General features: G+C 43.2%; 1 protein-coding gene across 2 annotated transcripts in view; it reads right to left on the reverse strand.

The window, feature by feature from the left end:
• MTUS2 (microtubule associated scaffold protein 2) overlaps positions 1–21528 on the reverse strand; it is a 388026-nt gene that overhangs the window by 143154 nt on the left and 223344 nt on the right. For both annotated transcript variants that reach the window (XM_027557497.1, XM_027557498.1), the window contains exon 7: positions 3082–3243. In XM_027557497.1, coding sequence (XP_027413298.1) covers positions 3082–3243 — 162 coding nt within the window. The remainder of the gene's footprint in view (positions 1–3081; positions 3244–21528) is intronic.

A 21528-nucleotide genomic window follows, 5' to 3' on the forward strand; every position in this document is an offset into this window, starting at 1 on the left:
GGCATGTTCTATTGTGGGTACATGTTGCATTTGAAGACATGGATGACAGTAATTGAACAGTTGACCCAAAGACACAAGAGCTTGCCATCATTAGCCTGGAATCACCAAGGGAAAGAAGTGACACATCACAGTTTAGAAATACCAGCATGAGTTAAAACAAGGGTTGGTGTTACCCAAGTAATTAGAATAACCCAAATACCCTACAGTCCCAAGAAACCCAATTATTTGGAATTTAACTGTAATTTGCATGCCTGCCTTCTGCTTTTTAATTAGTCTGATGACAGAACAAGGCAATGGGAAAGCTGATTTGGTATTAGGAACTACATTTTATTTAAATGAAAAATTCATACCTATGGGATAAATGCAAAGTTAAAATTCAGTAATAAAATGTATCTTTTAATCATAATTTTTAAATTGTTATTAAATTAGGTGTTGGAGTGAGATGCAAGTTAGAAGAGAATGTCCTGAAATCTCTCATCTTCTGCTCTATTTTCCCAACCACACTTTCCCCAGATGAGTCCATTTCACAGGGGCCACAGCCAAGGGTTTACACAGAGGCTGGGGTGGGGTCCTCCACCTAGCAAATGGTGGTAATTAACTCTTGTTCTAAACACCTTAACACCTCCTCCTTGTCAATAATGGGAAAATGTATAAGAAGTTTTATGTCTTTGGAAAATCAAATGCAGAGCCTTATGTGTATTAAGTTATGTGCTATGTGCTCAGTTGTGCGCTCTTTGTGACCCCATGGACTGTAGCCCACCAGGCTCCTCTGTCCGGGGGATTTCCCAGGCAAGGATATTGGAGTAGGTGCCATTTCCTTCTCCAGAGGATCTTCCTGACCCAGGGATTGAACATTGGCAGGCAGATTCTTTACCACTGAGCCACCTGGGAAGCCCAGGAATTTACTAGAAATGCAATTTCTGAGGCTTCACCCCAGACCCACTGAATAAGTCACTCAGGACGAGAGCCAGTAATCTTTTCTAACAAGCTCTACAGGTAGTTTTGAGGCACTAAAATTTGATAAACACAGGTCTACAGGATTTATTCAACACTGTATTTTAACTCACTGTAGGCTTGTCTACTTATTTTCTATTTAAACCCAAACCAAACATGTTAAGAAACTGGAACTAAAAGAGAGTCATAGGTCGTTGACATTCATTCACTGATTCGTTGATTCATCCGACTGTTAATGAATAGATGCTAAGTAGCCACTGGGAGTTAGTCACTGAGGCGACTGCAGGATCAGGGATACTGGGCTAAATAAATGGGACAAGGTCACTGTCCCCGGGAGCTTTCCCTCCACTGAGGAAGAAAAAACCAAACAGGTCAATTTACATGTCCCCAGCTGGGAGGGACTGGGGGCAGGAGGAGAAGGGGACGACAGAGGATGAGATGGCTGGATGGCATCACTAACTCGATGGACGTGAGTCTGGGTGAACTCCGGGAGATGGTGATGGACAGGGAGGCCTGGCATGCTGCGATTCATGGGGTCGCAAAGAGTCGGACACGACTGAGCGACTGAACTAAACTGAACTGAGAGGGGATTATGAGGTGATGCTCCATTGAAGTGATCAGGGAAATGCAAATTAAAATAACACTGAAATATAATTTCACTCCCATTAAATGGACACTTTTTTTTTTTTTAATGATAAGTATCTATTCTTATTAGCGATATGGGTGGAAATGAAGCCTTTGAAAAGGAATCCAGTCATATCCATTAACACATCAAGCACAGCCATCCCACTCCTGGGGATCAATCTTGTAGAAAGAATGTCACCTGTTCAAGGACATGTACCGAAGCATCAGTTAATAGTGGCAAATGCCAGTTACAAAGTGAATGCCTGCCGGTAGGGGAATGTCTGAATAGATCATGGTATAGCCACACTAGGCAACCAGTGGAAAACAGCCATGCACTGACTTTGAGGGCAGCTCTATGACATGCCTTCAGTAAGGAAAGTGACATGTAGAAAAATGTATAGGACTTCCCTGGTGGTCTGGTGGTTGACTCCGCCTTCTAAAGCAGGGGATGTGGGTTTGATCCCTGGTCAGGAAGCTAAGATCCCACATGCCTCTTGGCCAAAAAAAACCAAACAAACAAAACATAAAACATAAGTAGTATTGCAACACATTCAATAAAGACTTTAAAAATGGTCCACATCAAAAAAAAAAAAAAAAAAAGGTACAATGCAATTTTACTTTTAGGAACCAGGCCCATCTATGTGTACATATCGCTGGTACATGAGCACAGGAGCATAGAAGAATAACACGGAGGAATGAACACCGTCAGAGGTGAACCATCTAACGTGGATTCAGGCTCAAGACCCAGGCTCCCTCACTCTCAGTATCTTCCTACACATAGTGCAGAAGATGAGGCTAAGCCACATGCTGGATGCTTGGACATCCTGAAGGCAAACACGCATGCGTGAGACACGGGAGGAGAAGGCAGGCGGGGGCCACATCCAGCAGCTTCAGCTGCTGACAAGCACCTTCACGTGTCACACGTTTACATCAGTTGAGTCCCCTGCGTCTGTCACTAGCTTCCCAGGTCAGGAGGGGCACTGGCTTTGCTGGCCTGGACACGGCAAGCACAACATGACTCTGGAGCCAGCCTTCTGCCATAGCTGCTGATCCCTGCATCCTGGCCTGGATGGAACCAGCCTGGAATGTGCAGGGGGACAGAACCCCTACATCCCTGTTGAGGCAGCAGTGTTCCCCCAGGGACCATGTGATCACTCCTGGGTTGCAGAGTCTGTAGCTAGCTCCTACCATTCTTCCAGTGATAGATTTCATCAGCACCTGCTTCCCTAAGCAAAATGAGCCTAAATGAGCTTGACCCCTTTTTTTTTTTGGCACTGGAATCTGTGATTTGATGGGTTACCAGTCACTAGGAGGAGTAAGAAGGAGTTTTAAGAATTTAAACACAGGAATAGATGAAAGTGCCTTGAGAATCGTGGTACTATTATTACCACTAATATTAAAAGCCACCGGAAAGACATCTGTCATCCCGTCTAAACAGCTGATGTACCCAGAGGCTCTCAGAAAAAGCTCTCCACTGCAGTTTCTCTGCAGCATGAGTCTTACCAGCCGGTGTGGATGTGGATTTCGGTGCCGGAAGCAAACTCCTGCGGGGTGTGGTCGCGCTGGAGGAAACTGGAGGGGCTGCCCGGCCAGCCCCCTTGGGTGTGTCTTTGGCAGGGAGAGCTGCCTTTAGAGGTGGCTGGTCTTCAGTTCCAAAGGATGAACCTGCAGGAGGCAGACTGTGCGTTAATGACAGTGTCATGAAAAACGGGTAGACCCCCTTGCTGGGCACCACCACCTATCTATCCCTGAAGCCTCCACCTGCATCAGAACTTGACCCAACTCCTGATGAGTGGCCTTGAAAAGCATTTCTCTGGGATGAGGTGTGGAAAAAGAGGTTGCCTTCAGTCACTGCAGGGAGGTCTGTCCTCCAAACCCACACGCCACAGGCTCCACCAAAACCAAGAACAGCTTCGCTCCACGGAAGATTTTACACACACACACGCACACGCACACGCATGCACACACAATTTGCTTTTCTGGATGTGCAGCTGCATACACAGGCTTCCCAGATGGTTCAGTGGTAAAGAACCCACCTGCCAATGCAGGAGACACAGGTTTGATCCCTGGGTCAGGAAGAGTCCCTGGAGAAGGAAATGGCAACCCACTCTAGTATTCTTGCCTGGAAAATCCCATGGACAGAGGAGCCTTGTGGGTGATAGTCCATAGGATCACAAAAGAGTCGGACATGACTGAACAACTAAACAACAAGCTGTACACACATATGATAAGCATTCATTTTATAACTGTCAGAGGATGAGCAACACTTTTCTGAAAACCAATGTAAGTGTCCCAGAGGAGATGAGAGTAAGGACACACACACGTACACCGCTGGTCCAGAAGAGGATTCAGGGCTCCCTGAAACCCAGCTCATTTCATCTTCAGAATAAGGGCCTTTGGATAAAGGGAGATGGGTGAGAAGCATGCAGGCAGAGAATCCCCTTGAAATTCACGAAGCTTTTGATCTGACAAGCCGAGGCTTCATCAAACTAAGGGGGCTACCCTAGTGGCTCAGTGGTAAAAAACCTGCCTGTCAATGCAGGAGATGCAAATTCCATCCCTAGGTCTGAAGATCCCCTGGAAAAGGAAATGGCAACCCACTCCAGGATTCTTGCCTGGAAAATCCCAAGGACAGAGGAGCCTGGCAGGCTATAGTCCATGGGGTTGCAAAGAGTCAGACACGACTGAGCAACTAAACAGCAGCAACAGCATCAAATTAAGAGGACCCTGCATTAGAGCCCAGTTTATTGCAAAGGCAGAAGATGTCTATTGGTCATTTCAGTTTTCTATTCAACATAGAAACAGGCTCTGTGTCAACAGAATAGCTTCTTTATGATGGGCTGCTCTGAAGACAGGGCATACTGGGATTTGTGTCAGATTTAAATGCCAGAATGGTCGTGGCCCATTTTTTCTCCTCTATAAATTTTTAAACCTACTATGCTGGCTATATGTGTAATCTCTTAAAGACAATATATGACACCACCATCTATTCCTATTAAAGGATAAATCTTCTAAATGCACCTCTGAGTAACAGCTGCAAAGACTAATCTACCAAATTAAATAGAAAGCCTGAATATACTGAGATTACTGCCTGTTGGGATGAAAACTATCCAGTTAGGAACGTGACTGTCTACCATGGAAAATACACACTGACAGCTGGAAGATATGTATGTAATTGTAGTGAAAGATTAAAGTTTTTGTTTCTATCATTTTAAAAGGATAGCCCTAACATTCTATGCAGATAGGGCCTGCATCAAAATGATAACATTATTAAAATGGCTTTAGTGTTCAAATGTTCAGGAGTTTAATTCAACCCCTCAGAGTAAGAGATGGCTGCTTTCCTCCCTCTGAAGACCTGAAAGTCTGTTTAAAATGAGTGAAATCTGTTTTGTCTCTTAACAAAACAGTATTTAGGAAGGAAGAATAAAGACGGCTATTTCCTAACACAGAACCTATGCCCTATAGTTCTCTGAAGGTCCTGTGTAAGGTTTTAAATAGTTCTAAACAGGGCTATCACTTTGCCAACAAAGGTCCATGTTGTCAAAGCTATGGTTTTTCCAGTAGTCATGTACGGATGTGAGAGTTGGATCATAAAGAAGCTGAGTGCTGAAGAATTGATGCTTCTGAACTGTGGTGCTGGAGAAGACTCTTGAGAGTCCCTTGGACTGCAAGGAGATCAGACCAGTCCATTCTAAAGGAAATCAACCCTGAATATTCACTGGAAGGACTGATGCTGAAGCTCTAATTTTTTGGCCAAGTGATGCAAAAAATCAACTTATTGGAAAAGACCCTGATGTTGGGAAAGATTGAGGGCAGGAGAAGGCGGTGACAAAGGATGAGATGGTTGGATGGCATCAATGACTCAATGGATATGAGTTTGAGCAAACTCTTGGAGATGGTGAAGGACCAGGAAGTCTGGCATGCTGCAGTCCATGGGGTCATAAAGAGTCAGACATGACTTGGGAACTGAACAAAAACAACGAAAGACAGGGATAGGAAATACATTTGATTCACACAAACAGTACAAAGATGATGAAACTCCACTGAAAGGAGGCACACTGTACCCTGAATTTCAGATTTAAAAGTAAGCACAGGAGCAGAAAAAATGAAACCAGACCACTGCCACACAGTACACAAAAATCAGGTCAAAATGTATTAAAGACCTGAATACAAGACCTGAAACCATGAAACTCCTAGAAGAAAGCACAGGCAGTACACACTCTGTGACCCCGGTCTTAGCAGTATCGATCCACAAATGTCTCTTCAGGGAAGGGAAACAAAAGCAAAAATAAACAAACAAGATGATATCAAACTACAAAGCTTCTGCACAGCGAAGGAAACCATCAATAAAATTAGGAGACAACCTACCAAATGGGAGAAGATATTTGCAAATAATACATCCAATAATGAGTTAATATCCAAAATATTTAAAGAACTCATACAACTCAACAACCCTATTAAAAATACGCAGAGGAGCTGAATAGACATTTTTACAAAGAAAATATATAGATGGCCAACAGAGGCATGAAAAAATTTTCAACATCACTAAATTCACATGGAATTAGCTAATGTTCAGCCTCCTGCTGACATACTGCCAGAATAATCTACCTACTGAAAACTGCACTGGAAGTTGAACATCAAATCTTTCACACGGCATCTTTTATTTAACAGTTTATTAAATATTCTTAAGAAGGGGAATATTTTGTATCAGAGTTCAAATACCCTTTTATCAAATCCTTTTGTGCTCGGTATTATTCTCTTACATGAAATTTATAATTCAGTGAACATCTCAATTTGGAAATTCTGCTGTTATCCAGGCTGGGAAGTAATTCATCTGTTCGAAGTATGAAGTGTCAAGGAAGCTTTGTACTCCCCTTTGAGAGAAGTCTTGAATTACAAAAAAAATAAAATGAAACAAAATAATATAATAAAATAAAACTGAACTCCCTTCTTGTCCATTATTGTGGGAGACAGTTGGCAGTAAAGAATACCCCTCTTTGAAAACCAGCTGAAGTTGACCAGCACTTAAAGACACTTTACTGAGTAAATGACAAGTCCTCTGAATTTGCAAAGGGCTGCTGAATTCTGTAACTGCTCTAGTATTTGACAACAATGCAGACAATATCAAACCACTGCTCGATAAAAGGAGAAAGCAACTGGAAATGAACCATGGCTGTGTGAGCCAGAGATGCTCCTGAGGACCCAGCCAGTGGGAGTGGTCCACGCGTGTAACTAGCCATCCCATTCTCAACCAGCCCGAGTCTCCTGCAGTGGATAAGCATGCACGAATGATGAGTCTGAGTAGATGTGGGCCTGCACCACGGACAGAGGAGGATGTGTGAAAATTCAGGCCAGACAAGGCGGCACTGCAAGAATAAAAGTCCCTGGAAGGATCTGAGACACCAGGAGGAGGAAGGGTAGATATACAGGAGCCCTGAGAGCACCCCACAAAGTGATGAGTGTGTCCCCCCAACCTGCTGCAAAGGATGATTCTGACCATGACTGAAGCCAGGGTTTCCGTTCCATATCCCTACCTCACTTACTGGGAATGTGGATAGCTGAAGCTGAGCTTTAAAAGAAGAAAAGAATGGATTGAGAGATGAACATCAACTAGACTAGAATGAGGTTGGGAAGACTGTACAAAAATAGCAAATCTGTTATTAATACCATGAAGGCATTACAGCCAAACTTGAAGAAACATCTTTCTTTGATTCTGAGTATTTATCTGTATTATAATGATTAATCTTCACTGATTTTTTTAAACAATCCCAAGCAATCAAGTTGTATAATGTTCTGGCTGCACAATTGCTTCACTGATGCATATTTCATTGACTTAGCCATATTTATCACTTGGCAGCAAAATTTAGTTTAATTATTAAAGTACCAACTGAATGTTTTATTTCCTGCCTCCCACATATTTTAACTCAGGTGTATGCTTTATTTCTCACTGAAGTGCTAAGGTAAACCTGCTAGCTTATCATTTCAGCAAAGATGTATCTTTGTCTGAATGAAGAAGATCAAGACTCTGTGGCAGGCTCTGCCCTGGGCAGGGGGCGCCTGACAGACATGGTCCTGTCTTCACACCACTTACATTCCAGTGGGGGGACATCCAGACCCAAACAGGTACAGATAAACAAGATCATCTCTAACTGCCATCAGTTATGAAAGAAACACAGGAGCAGGAGAAACTCAAGGGTGAAGGAGGGGACATCACTTTAAGTGGAGAGGCTGGGCAACAGGGAATGTCTAAAGTAAACATTTCCCTCTGCTGCACACTAGCCCCCACCCTCCTTTATTACTATTATTTTTTTAACCTTTGTTTTCTCAACCTAAGCCATCCCCCCAGGGAACAAGCATTTTATTTACTTATTTAAACTTTTTATTTTGTATTGGAATATAGACCAATTAGGGTCTTCCCTGACAGCTCAGTTGGTAAAGAATTGCCTGCCATGAAGGAGACCCCAATTCAATTCCCGGGTCGGGAAGATCTGCTGGAGAAAGGATAGGCTACCCAATCCAGTATTCTTGGGCCTCTCTTGTGGCTCAGCTGGTAAAGAATATGCCTGCAGTGCGGGAGACCTGAGTTCGATCCCTGAGTTGGGAAGATCCCCTGGAGAAGGGAAGGGCTAGCCACTCCAGTTTTCTGGCCTGAAGAATTCCATGAACTGTATAGTCCATGGGGTTGCAAAGAGTCGGACACGACTGAGCGACTTTCACTTTCATAAACCAATTAACAATGACAGTTTCAGGTGGATAGTGAAGGGATTCAGCCATACATATACATGTATCCAGTCTCCCCCAAACTCCTCTCCCATCCAGGTTGCCATATAACACTGAGCACAGATCCCTGTGTACAGTAGGTCCTTGTTGGTTATTCATTTTAAATATAGCAGTGTGCACATGTCCATTCCAAACTCCCTAACTATCCCTTCCCACCATCCTCCCCCCAGCAGCCGTAAGTTCACTAAGTCTGTGAGTCTCTTTCTGTTTTTTAAGGGAGTTCATTTGTAACATGTCTTTTTAGATTCCTCACATAAGGGATGTCATTTGATATTTATCCTTCTCTGACTTACTTAACTCAGTATGACCATCTTTTTGATTATTAATGATCATCATTGCTCTTGAAACTTAGAATTGAAGTGTCGGAACCCTCCTGACTCTCTCCCTTTTATCAACCAATTCAAGGCAGTGTGCTTCCATTTCCGTTACAGACTCCAGATTTATACCCCTTGTCTGCCCACGTCAGTCCCTTAGCACCTGCTGGGGACACAGTGGTAGGGCCCTACCCTTCCCCTCCCACCCCCTTCAATGCTCCCTCGTTCAGTGCATCCCCTCCCTATACTTCTACCAGATTTTCCAAGTAAATTCCAAAGTTGTCTTTCTGGTACTCCAAAGAGAAAATGAAAGTCGCTCAGTCATGTCTGACTCTTTGCAATCCCATGGACTGTGTCCATGGAATTCTCCACGCAAGCATTCTGGAGTGGGTAGCCTTTCCCTTCTCCAGGGGATCTTCCCAACCCAGGGATCGAACTCAGGTCTCCCGCATTGCGGGCAGATTCTTTACCAGCTGAGCCACAAGGGAAGCCTAAGAATACTGGAATGGGTAGCCTATCCTTTCTCCAGCGGATCTTCCCGACCCAGCAATTGAACTCGGGTCTCCTGCATTGCAGGCAGATTTTTTACCAACTGAGCCATCAGGGAAGCCCTTCTGGTACTCTAATTCTTCCACTATCTGGTCCCACCATATTTTTCTGACAGTTCGACTGCAAACTCCAGGCAGGCAGGATTCCGCACTGTGACTTCCTGTTCTACTATCAACAAGGCTGTGCTGGAGAAGTACTTGCTGTATGGATGAAGGACGGACTAAGTGCAAACCTATCCCATGGGGACAGTGCTTCCCTTCGTAGCCAATTCCTTTTCTCCATTTCTGAGCCCAGAGATGCTCTAAAAGCTTCGCACTTTCCTCAACAGCTCCCATGAACACAGACATACTAAGCATAAAAGGTGTCAACTGGCTGTGATGTAGTAAGGTGCTTTTCAAACATTTTTAAAACAATATGCAGAAAAATAAACATCAGAATTTAACAGTTTTGGGGTCCTTTGCCCAAGCATCCCACCCCTCTCCCCGAGAGTGTACTGTTTACCTATTATTTTTACTCTGTATCATTTCAGTTCTTGCTTCGGTCTCATCTTAAGCATTCATCTCGGGGTTTGATAAAGTTTGAGAGGATAATAGTTAAATGTTAAGATGGCCTAGATTCAAAGCCTGGACAAGAGGTTCACTCTCTCTCTGTTTCATTTCTTCAGCTGTAAAAGGGAGGATAACAGTGGATATCATCACAGTTATTGCTTTAAAGGAGTTACTATTATACATATTTAGACTAAAGTGCTTAGAATAGTATTGGACACATCTAAGCCCTCAGTAAAGGCAACACTGACCCTATGCCCACTAAGCCAACACTGAGCCTCATTCAAAGCATATTAGTCTCATCAGGCTACTGCCTCTTGTTTTTCTTCCAACCACCAACATCTCATGGCTTCACGTCTCTCCAACACAATGACTGGGGTCTAGCTCTGAAGAGGTACCTCTAAAGAATCGTGCTCCTTTATCCATCTCTCCCCAGTAACCGAAGTCCTAAGGAAAGAAGGAAAAACACGCGGCACGCCTCTCACTCCTCCCACCTCACCTAGAGCAAGTGTGTCGCTGCTGTTCTTTAGTTTCTCAGTCGTGTCCGCTCTTCATGACCCCATGGCCTGCGGCCCGCTAGGCTCCTCTTGTCCATGGAATTCTCCAGGCAAGAATACTGGAGAGAGTTGTAGTTTCCTTCTCCAAGGAATCTCCCCGATCCAAAGATCAAACCCATGTCTCCTGCACTGGCAGGTGAATTCTTTACACTGAGCCACCCGGGAAGCCCAGAGCAAGTGTTGACTTCTCACTAATCCAAGGCTGGCCTGCGTATCTTCCTCAGTACAGTCTTCCAGGAGTCCAGTAAGTGGTTCCAGGAGACATCACCTACACCGCCTCACCATGAGGCGGCAGGATGCAGTTCTGTGGGTCAGTGTGGGGCGAAGAGGGTTCACCAGGTCCACAGGAATTCTCTGGATTCCTGCTGCAGAGTTCCTCTTCCTGAGCTCTTCCATCAGAGCCCTGACAGCAAGTCTTAAGAGTAGTAATAATAAGAGCACCATGTAGCACAGTCATGGACTCCACAGGTTCCGCCCAAACTCAAGACTGGATTTGAACCTTCCTAGTAACATTCTCCTTAAAATGTTAACTCATTCAGCCTCTTTAATGATGTAGTTTATTTATTTATTTGCCCTATGTCATTAGCTTAGCCTGAGACTTCAATGAGATAATGCACATCACTTCGTAAAACGCCTGGTACTCAATAAACGTTAGCTGTCATCCACGGCGTGTGCACCAACATCATCAAAAGCAGCCCTGTTTCATCAGCTGTCATTTCTTCAAGAGCCCCCTCTGTCCCATGTGCCACCTGGCTTTGTGAAATCCTGTTCCATGCAAGCCCTATGAAAATACCCTCAAGACATCTCTCCCCTGACACACCAGACCAATCAAGGAAGCAGATGATATCTGCAAGCAGCAGATGCCGACAATGCCAGCCACCTCTACCTTCACAGGTTCCCAGGGCTTCAGTCGGTAGCTGGCACAGTGACCCAGGGCTAGGCATTCTTTTCCCCCAAATTTCCTTCTTTTGACAATGATCACAACTAAATTGTCACAGAAGAGAACAAGAAACACCTCTGTCCCCGCTTCTTACTCCCCACCCAGACATTCCAGGAAAACCTTCCTGGAATCCATTCTAACATATAGCAAAGAGGGTCTTCTTTCTTAAGTTTGCTCAGGAACTGGGGAAATATGGGTGCAGCTCAACTGGTTAAGTGAGGTTCATAGTGCAGGGACACGAATGGTAAAGGCAGGGTGGGTCTGTGTGAGTGGTACCATTCCCTCCCATCTGTGACACCCTGAGACATGGGCCAGCCTTCCCGTCCTCCGTAGCCTCATTAAATGCCATCTTCTCTATAACATCTTCTCTCAATTTCCTGCTAAGTAACAGACTCTAAGAGAGACCAAGCTGGTTATCAAAGTGAGCAAAGGTTGGGGTGATCAGACCATCTCTCTTAAGATCATAGATATAATCGCAGAGGGTAAAAGCCAGCATCTCCCAGCCCAGGGCATGTGAACTCCCAGCACATAAGTGACTGAAAGTTTCCTTTTGATCTAAGAAATTCTCTTTAATATTTACCAAGTCACATTCCCAAAGGAGAGAGCATGGTTAGTGACTGATGCAGGTTAGTGACTTAAAAGATCAAGGGCTAATACGGTTTTTCAAGAGACTTTTGAGTAATTAAAAGCAATCTCTTACCATTCCTCTTTTATATCAATTAGACCAGTTATCATAAATCCCTTTTCCCTACCTGAAGTTCTTAAAAGCTTGAGCCCTCACTCGTGAAGACTCTGGTTCATCACTGTGTGAATCTTTTAGGAGTTAAAACCTTGGGGAAAATATTTAAACTGGAGCATTTTAATTATATGCTTAATATAGGAGTTGTTAAAAGATAAGAGCATCTGATTTGAACTCAATTTAAATTCTGCTAAAGTTATTAATATGGTACAAGAAATTATAGAAATGATCAAGGACTTACCTACCAGTTTTTATTAACAGACCAATAAGAAAGGTTAGTTGTTCCATTTCCATAACTTGGATTTCGGGCTCTACTATAGTTTGCTTTTTGTGTCGTAGGCCTGTTTAATTAATTGTTCCAAAACATCTGAGGGTTGTGTGTTAGTCACTCAGTTGTGTCAGACTCTTTGCGACCCCATGTACTAGCGCACACCAGGCTTCCCTGTTCCTCACCGTCTCCCGGAGTTTGCTCAAACTCATGTCCATTGAGCCAGTGATGCCATTCATCTCATTCTCTGTTGTCCCCTTCTCCTCCTGCCTTCAATCTTCCCCAGCATCAGGGTCTTTCAACTAAGTCAAATACTGAAAAGTGGATCATGGCAACTGAGCCCCAACCTTCCATTCCATATATTTTTAAACAAGGCAGGGGTTGCTGCAAAGAAGTCAGAATTGTTCCCCGAGTCATGATTTCTTACACTCTTAAGAAGAACCCTTTCTTTCTTTTCCTGGTCTGTTACTGGTTCTCACAATCTTTTGTTTTTAATTGGAATGTAATTGCTTTACAGCATCGCGTTAGTTTCTGCTGTATAAGAAAGCTAGTCAGCTATATCTACACATATATCCCCACTTGTTGGACCTCCGTCACCCTCACGCCCAAATCCCACCCATCTGGGTTATCACGGAACATGGAGTGAGCTCCCTATAGAGCAGGTTCTCACTAGCTATGTATTTTACACATGGTAATGTATATATGTCAATCTCCCAAAAGAACCCTTTCTACTCAGGAGCTTCTGGAGAAAATGAAACCTTAAAGGGAAATAACTGAACAGCCTCTTCACAAATGAACAGCCTATTGGCCTTAAGGTGGTTTGTCAACTTGTAAATCCAAATATTCATCCCTTGAACTCTTAAGAATTTTCTCTGCCCTCCTGGGAGCTAGAAAACTCTCTCTTTTCCTTCAGGGTTCAAGAGGGTAGGTGCGTCCCCTTTTATTTCTCTTTCAGCACAGGATTGGTTTTGTTCTTCAGTGTCATCTTCATTATTCTCTCCCTTTAGCCCAGAGTTTCCCAGCAGGATATCATCCACGTCTTGGACCAGGTAAGTCTTTGCTGTGGAGGCTGCCCTGTGATCGTAGGATGGTCAGCAGTGTCCACGGATCCGGGAGCACTCTCTCTCCCTGCCCATCCCCAATATGACTGGGATGACGAACAATAAACGTCTCCAGACAGTGTCAAATGCCCTCGGGGGCAAAAACCATCCCCAGCGAGAACCACTGCTCTAGCTGAATGGAAGACGGAAAGATTTAGTCGGAAGACAGTACTTAACTTGTCTTAGTGGAAAATGAGACTGAAACATCTAAAATTCTGCTGAGTTAGCTTGATAGCTAATTCTTTAATAGTTCTTGATAGTTAACTTTTGGTTACTTCTTTAGATAAACTAGAGTTATATAAAAATACCTTCATGGAGACTGTCACACTGAGTGAAGAAAGACAGACAGAGAAAGACAAACATGATGTTGCTCATGTGTGGAATCTAAAAAAATGGTGCAAATGAACTTCTTTGCAAAACAGACATAGAATCACAGATGTGGAAGACAAACTTACGGTCACCAAGAGGGAAAGGGGAAAGGAGGGATAAATTCAGTTCAGTTCAATTCAGTTCAGTCACTCAGTCATGTCCAACTCCCCACGACCCCATGAATCACAGCACACCAAGCCTCCCTGTCCATCACCAACTCCCGGAGTTCACTCAGACCCACGTCCATCGAGTCGGTGATGCCATCCAGCCATCTCATCCTCTGTCATCCCCTTCTCCTCCTGCCCCCAATTCCTCCCAGCATCAGAGTCTTTTCCAATGAGTCAACTCTTCGCATGAGGTGGCCAAAGTACTGGAGTTTCAGCTTTAGCATCATTCCTTCCAAAGAAATCCCAGGGCTGATCTCCTTCAGAATGGACTGCAAGGAGATCCAACCAGTCCATTCTGAAGGAGGGATAAATTGAGAGACTGGAATTGACCAAAAAATAAAAAAGACAGAAGGAGGAATGAATATGTGAACCTAATCTTGTTCTCCTTCAAATTAATTCTTACTTTTGTCAATATTTGATTGGAATTGTCTTTTTTTCACATGTCTGAGTTAGATATCTGTTATATATATTGTTATTTCCAAAGACAATGTGATTTACACTTATGGGAAAATCTTTAATTTACAAATACACATAAAACTATTTAAATTAAAGCAGAGGAGGTTCCATTACTCGACAGAAATTAAAGCATTGTTGAGTATTGAATATTTTTTTTCAGTATGTATAAAATTTATTATTATTTTTGCCAAGATAGGCCTACTTAACTTTAAAAATACTATATGTTTCTTAAATAGGATTATCTTGGAAAAACCAGTAATAAATTTTTAAAATACTGAACAAGTACCTTCAATATTCAACAATGCTTTAATTTCTGTAGAGTAATGGAACCTCCTCTGCTTTCTGTATGTATCACTCTGATCTCTGTCAATCAGGAACTAGGAAAATGGACAGAAATCTTCCTGATTCCCAGAGCCTTGATCCAAAACCATGAACTTCCGGGAGCTGTACTAACGTCCAAATACAAGTATCTCAATAACATAAATAGCAACTGTTTTCAATTGAAATTGTCTGGAGGAAACTCCAATAGAAAACAGATGGTAACACACTTCAAGCACTTTAAATTATCACGGTTTAATGGAGACTACATCATTCCTTGGAAGACTCCTAGGGTTCTAGAAAGCACGGAACAGTTTCTTTGAAGTACTATAATTATTGGACTTATGAATCAACATGAAATAAAGACAGTCCTCCTTTGCTTCGCTCTGGCTGTGCCGGTCCATCTCTGATGAGAGAATGTCATGGTCCCTGAAGCCTGTGGTAGGCCCTGACTGAGAACATGATCACCTGGGACAGTCATTCATTTTTCTTCCCCTGCATCCTCAATTGTGACCTCAGAAGAGCAAGTACCGCAGGGACCATGAAATCATGTGTAAAGTATCTGATATGCAGTAAACACTAAATAAATTGTCTCTCTTGTCCTGGCCTCTGAAGCCATTTGCTCCTTACTTCATGAACACAATCCTTTTCCTCAAAGTCCTTCCCGATAGAAAAGTTCAAAAATCAAAAACTCTATTTCCATTCATTTTTATGGGCAATGCTATGACTGGTAGTTGCTGTCTGACCATCATCTATATGAAATAAAATTGCAAGCACTGAAAAACCAATCATAAAATCACTTGGGCAAACGGTATGCAAACTGGTTTTTGCAAAGTATCAACAGGCTAGTAAATGAACTTTATAACCCCTGTAAAGCCGTCACATTTCATGAGATGTGAGCATAAGCTTCAGCTGACCACTTCCCTTAGGGAGATTCTCCAGAGGCAGTGCCAGCTGCCTCCACACTGAGTCTAAAGCAGTGAAGCTAGGTTTGTCTCCTGGATTATAAGAAGCTGTGATCCCAAGCTTGTGGTTTTGAGTTTCAACTCTTCTGCATCTCCTTTTTCCAGGGGCTTCCCTCACCAATCCTCCAACCAAGACGATATCTTATGCTGGGTAACCATGAGTTGCAAGCCAGCCACAGGTGAACCCTGGGGTCACCCTGCATCTCCAAGGGGCTGAACATCCCACGTCTGCACTGGACCACGTTCAGCACATGCCCCCGCCCACTCGACCCCAATCTGAGCAATAGTCAGCTCGTGAGTTCTCTTTCACTTTTTGCTTTTGTTGTCGTTGTTGCTATTTAGTCACTCAGTCGTGTCTGACTCTGCTGTGACCCCATGGACTGTAGCCCACCAGGTTCCTCTGTCCATGGGATTTCCCAGGCAAGAAAACTGAAGTAGGTAGCCATTCCCTTCCCCAGGGGATCTTCCCAACCTAGGCTTCAAACCTGTGTCTCCTGCACTGGCAGCTGGATTCTTTACCACTGAGCCACCAGGCAAGGCCCTTACAATTCCTAAATACATGCTTATAAGCAGAAGCACTTCAATCAATAGCAAAATCTGGATTCTACATTAGTCAGAATTTGTGTCTCACGGGCACAGAATTCTGAGAAAGCTTCACCTTGACTGAGTGGCAGTAGCTTTGGGCCAGGTAGGCACAGGGAATGGTGACTGGAACCGGCTTTGTTTGCCACCCTGAGCACGGCACCTAAGCCTGTGTTCACAGAAAGGAAAGAACAGGCCCGCCTGCAGCCTTAGGGCTTAAGCAGAAGTGGAATAAATCGTTTCCTAAAATATGAATGAAATGCAACGTCTGCTAAGGTCTCTTTCCCTAAGGACAGTTCTGGCAGTGTTAGGCCGCAAAAAGGCACAAACCCCTGGGCTACTCCAAGGAGGAAATTTTTTATATTAAATAATCGCAAATTCTATACATAAACGAGATCAAGGGACGTGTGTGAGCAGCATGCTGAAATGTCTCCCACGAGCCCCATCCCCTGATGTACACCCCGCTTCAATGCTGGGACAAGACTTCCCAGGGTCGGCCACCAGACTCCTGCTGCCCAAGTCACTGTCTGGCAGACACAGAGACACATGCCGGCTGGTCACTGAGCCCCCCTGGACTCCCTGCCCTGTCATTTCATAACCCAGAGTCTTGGATGCCCCGGCAAGCACCTTCTGTCTCTGACTTAACTGCCTGATATGATGCGAAGACTCAGAACCCCTCCCCTGTCACTGCCCAGACCTCAGAGAAACAGAAGTGAACATCAGCCAAGGGCTTAAATCTGACAAGTAACTTTTATTAAGTATTAGCAAAGACAAACTCATTTAATCTGTGCAATCTTCTGTTCATTTTGCAAAAACAGAAACTCAGGCTAAGTAATGTGAACCAAGACAGATTACAAAGATGATGAATGCAGAGTCAGCATTCAAAATCAAGACTGGTCTGGCTCCAAAGTCCAACTTTGTTCAACAATTCAATACAGTCTGCCCGGAAACTGTTCCTGAACCCCAGCTGTCCAGCGGCTGGGCCCAGGAGCATTGGATCCATCTTCTAGAAATCACCCTGCCCTCACCTGCAGATCCCATGACCTCCTAACCATGCCCCCACCTACAGACTCTGGCTGATACAGCAGATACACAGCTCTGTCTCACACTGGAGTTAAACAGTCCACGAACCATAGAACCATGCTCTCCTGTCTTCAAGTCCACAGGGTAGATCCTGAGATTTCAGAAGTTTGGTCCTAAGAGAAGCCTTTGATCTGGTCTATTTCTGACAGTGTTAATTAGCCTTAGGTTGTATTTTCTAGACAAATATAAAACCTTTGGAGAACAATACCCCAAATGAACCAAAAGAAATTTTAGAACCAATATTGAATATAAGTGAGATCCTTTACCTTTGTGTAAAAATAGACAGTATTTCAACTCTAGGATGATGACAATTTGACAGATCGACCAGAGGGATCTGCAAGCAACCTTAATACAAACTCATCTAACATGGATCCCGCAGAATCTCCTCTGAAATGGAAAAGCCCCAGGATTAGTCTCAAAAACACAGTCCAAGGTTGATCTGCCATCGCTGACTCTCCTGGGTCCTTCCATCTCAGCTCCCTTAGCTAGTTCAGCTTACACGTGCCTCCAGCTACGTGGGCTGCGATTACAGTGGCTGCAGTCTGGAAATATCCACCTGGGAATGACTTCTGCCAAGGCAAGTGTGCACTGTGGGCAAAAATCATTTTACTTGTGAGCTAGGGGATACTCGGAACTCGGCATCTTTCAGGAAAAAAAAATCACAGGGGACATTTAATTCAAGTCAGCAACTCTCTGAGAAAAAAAAAAGTAAGTGGTGGTATGAGTACTATAGCTTTAAAACTGTTTGCGGGAGAGAGAGAGGAGAAAGCTAGGGAACGAGAGGTCCCTGGTTATACAGTTTGATTACCAGCTCAGCCAGCAGTTATATACTTCCAGATCAAATACACAAAAAGTTGGAACACGCAGAATGAGGTGAGGTGGAGGTAATCTGAGCTGACAGTGTTTTCATATTTCTGTGAAGTGCTACTCAATTTTCCTGTCAGAGTGAAGGAGTCACTGGTGCACAGGGAGAAAGCTAAATGGATTGGAAGGTTAGCAGAGGGAAGAGACACTTACTTTTAAACCAAGATGGGGTTGGAAGAGTCTTCCTTGAGTGACCTAAAGCTGTGTTTCTCAGAATGCAGGCCCCACTGCTGTGGCGCTCTGGACATGTCCACTTGCCCCAAAGCTGTGGCTCACAGTCAGGTGGTACCAACCATCCAAATAAGAGACCATGCTGGTAAGATTCAGGGCTGCCTGGCACCAGGGCGTGTCCAGTCAACCGGGTGGCCAAACGCCGCTACCTGCTCTTCCATTAAACATTTTTTTTTATCTTAATGAAGTTTTTAATTTTATTTTTTAATTGAAGAATAATTGCTTTAGAGAATATTCTTGTTTTCTGTTAAACCTCAACATGAATCAACCATAGGTATACAGATATCCCCTCCCTTTTGAACCTCCCTCCCATCTCCCTCCTCATCCCACCCCTCTAGGTTGATACAGAGCCCCTGTTTGAGCTTTCTGAGTCATACAGCAAATTCCCATTGGCTATCTATTTTCCATATGGTAATATAAGTTTCCATGTTACTCTTTCCATACATCTCACCCTCTCCTCCCCTCTCCCCATGTCCATAAGTCTATTTTCTATGTCTGTTTCTCCATTAAATCTACTCTTCCATTCCCGTGCCAATGCCTGGGTCCTGTCTTTTCTCTGTCTTCACTTTCTTTGTTCTTTCATTCATTTACTTACTCATTCATTCACCTCATTGAATAGACCCTTCTCTGAGCCTGAGGGAGACCATACTATGTAAGCCCTGGTGGAATGAAACATTTACTAAGGAAGACATAAAGCATATGAAGACATTAAAAAGCAGAGACATCACTTTCTGACAAAGGTTCATATAGTCAAATCTATGGTTTTTTCCAGTAGTCATGTACGGAAGTGAGAATTGGTTCATAAAAAAGGCTGAGTGTCAAAGAATTGATGCTTTCAAACTGTGGTGCTGGAGAAGATGCTTGAGAGTCCCTTGGACTGCAAGGAGGTCAACCAGTTAATCCTAAAAGAAATCAACCCTGAATATTCATTGGAAGGACTGATGCTGAAGCTGAAGCTCCAATACTTTGACCACCTGTTGCAAAGAACCAACTCTTGGGAAAAGACCCTGATGCTGGGAAAGACTGAGGGCAGGAGAAGAAGGGCGTGAGAGAGGATGAGATGGCTGGATGGTGTCACCAACTCAAGGCACATAAGTCTGAGCAAACTCCAGGAAATACTGAAGGACAGGGAAGCCTGGCATGCTGCAGTCCATGGGGTCGCAAAGAGTTGGACATGACTGAGAGACTGAACAATAACAACAACAACGAGAATCTGCTGTAGAGCACAGCGAACTCTACTCAACAGTCTGTGGTGACCTAAACGGGAAGTAAACCCAAGGAAGAGCGGATACAGGTGTGGCTGCCACAGGATATACGTGTGGCTGACTCACTCTGCTGTAGAGCAGAAGAGAACACAACATTGTAAAGCAACTATATGCCAATAAAAAAGAATCATTCCTTTGCTATATTTGCTATGGTAAAAGAGACAGAGACTTGTTGCGTCACAGTGACACTCACGTCTTGAGTCTCTCTCTCTCCGCATGCTTCCCTGGGAAGCAGGGCTCAGAGATGATTGAGGATGGAGGAGTTAGCCATGCAGGAGGGAATGACCAAGTAATTCCCAAAGATGGATTAAGATAAGGGAGTGGCTCTTGTTTTTCAAGTGCGGGAGAAGTACACCGTTCTGAGCAGCTATCATCGAAAGCACTGTTCCGAGGCCATAATAAAGGGCCGCTGTTGAAGCTCATTCATTTTCCTGTCCCCAAATCCTACAACCAAATTCTTTGGGACTCTGGCGATACAAATTATACACAAATTTGTGTGAGACTAAGAATAAAAAGAAGGGAATTCCCTTGCCAGTCCAGTGGTATTAAGACTCCGTGCTTTCATTGCAGGGGGTGAGGTTTTGTATGATCTCTGGTCAGGGAACTAAGATCCTGCTTGCCACGTGACACGGCCAAATAATAACAATTGAAATAATATAGTAGTTTAAAAAATAACAACAAAAACTAATTTAAATAAATTTTTAAAATAACCAAAAAAGGAGTACTGATACCTATTTGGTGGGGAGGTGACCTTGAAAAAGTGATTTTGGAAGGCCACTTTGAAGAATGAATTTGCAAGAATAGCTGGGGGTGTGGGAAATAAAAGAAGAAGAGTTAAAGAGGATATACCACCACCAGAGATAAACGCTATATAGAAATGTTGTAGGATTACACAGTGTGAAACTGATAAATCCATAAATGAAGAGTCCAGAGGAGATCCCAGCAGGTAACAAAGAAGGCATTAATATCAGTTTAAAAAGAAAAAAAAAGGAGTTTTTTCCTAAGTGTTTGTACAACTGGCTAGAGAGTTGGCTACAAATGAAGCTTGATCCCATTCTTATGCTTTCCACCAAAACACATTCCAGGTGAATCAAATATTTTAAAGACTAGAGGAAAATATGGTTAGGTAAAATCCAAGGACAAAATCAAAATAAATTACTGAATATGTTAGGAATGGGAAAAATCTGTTAGCAATATTAGAAACAAGAACAACAAAAGAATTAACAGTAAATGTCTACACAATTTATTGTAAAAGTAAAAAACTCAACAAAAATCCTATTAGAAATAAAGTTTAAAATATAAACAACACGCGTTTGGAAAAAACATCTACAAAACATAAGATAAACAAAAGTTTACTAAACTTTATATTAATTATTAGGAAAAAATGAACATCCACATAGAGAAATATAGTAGATGAAATATTTGTAGGTAATAGAAGATAGAATCATGGTGGAAAAAAATGCAGTTAGAACTGTAGGATCTTTAAAACTGTAGGATCTCTTTCTGCTTATCTAACTGGCAAAGATACAAAAGTCTGATAATAGTCAATGCTGGCGAGGGTCTGCGGAAACCGGCAAAGTCATCCGTGCTGCTGGGAGTATAGTGATTTCACCATAAGGAAATTTGGCCAAATATAAATCAATTAGTATATTTTCTATAACCTTTGATCCACTTTGAGAACTCAGTCTGCAGAAGGCAACTGTCATTACATGCAAGGTCGCAGCACCGCTACTAATAGCGCAAAACAAAATTAAAAACTCGTAGCACAGACACACAAAATTTTTAAAAACAAAATTAAATAGCAACTTCAGTTTCCAGTTTGAGATGTAAGAAACTTAGAAGTCCTTCACTCACACCC

The sequence above is a fragment of the Bos indicus x Bos taurus genome, chromosome 12, assembly GCF_003369695.1.
Source record: "Bos indicus x Bos taurus breed Angus x Brahman F1 hybrid chromosome 12, Bos_hybrid_MaternalHap_v2.0, whole genome shotgun sequence".
Lineage (NCBI taxonomy): Eukaryota > Metazoa > Chordata > Mammalia > Artiodactyla > Bovidae > Bos > Bos indicus x Bos taurus.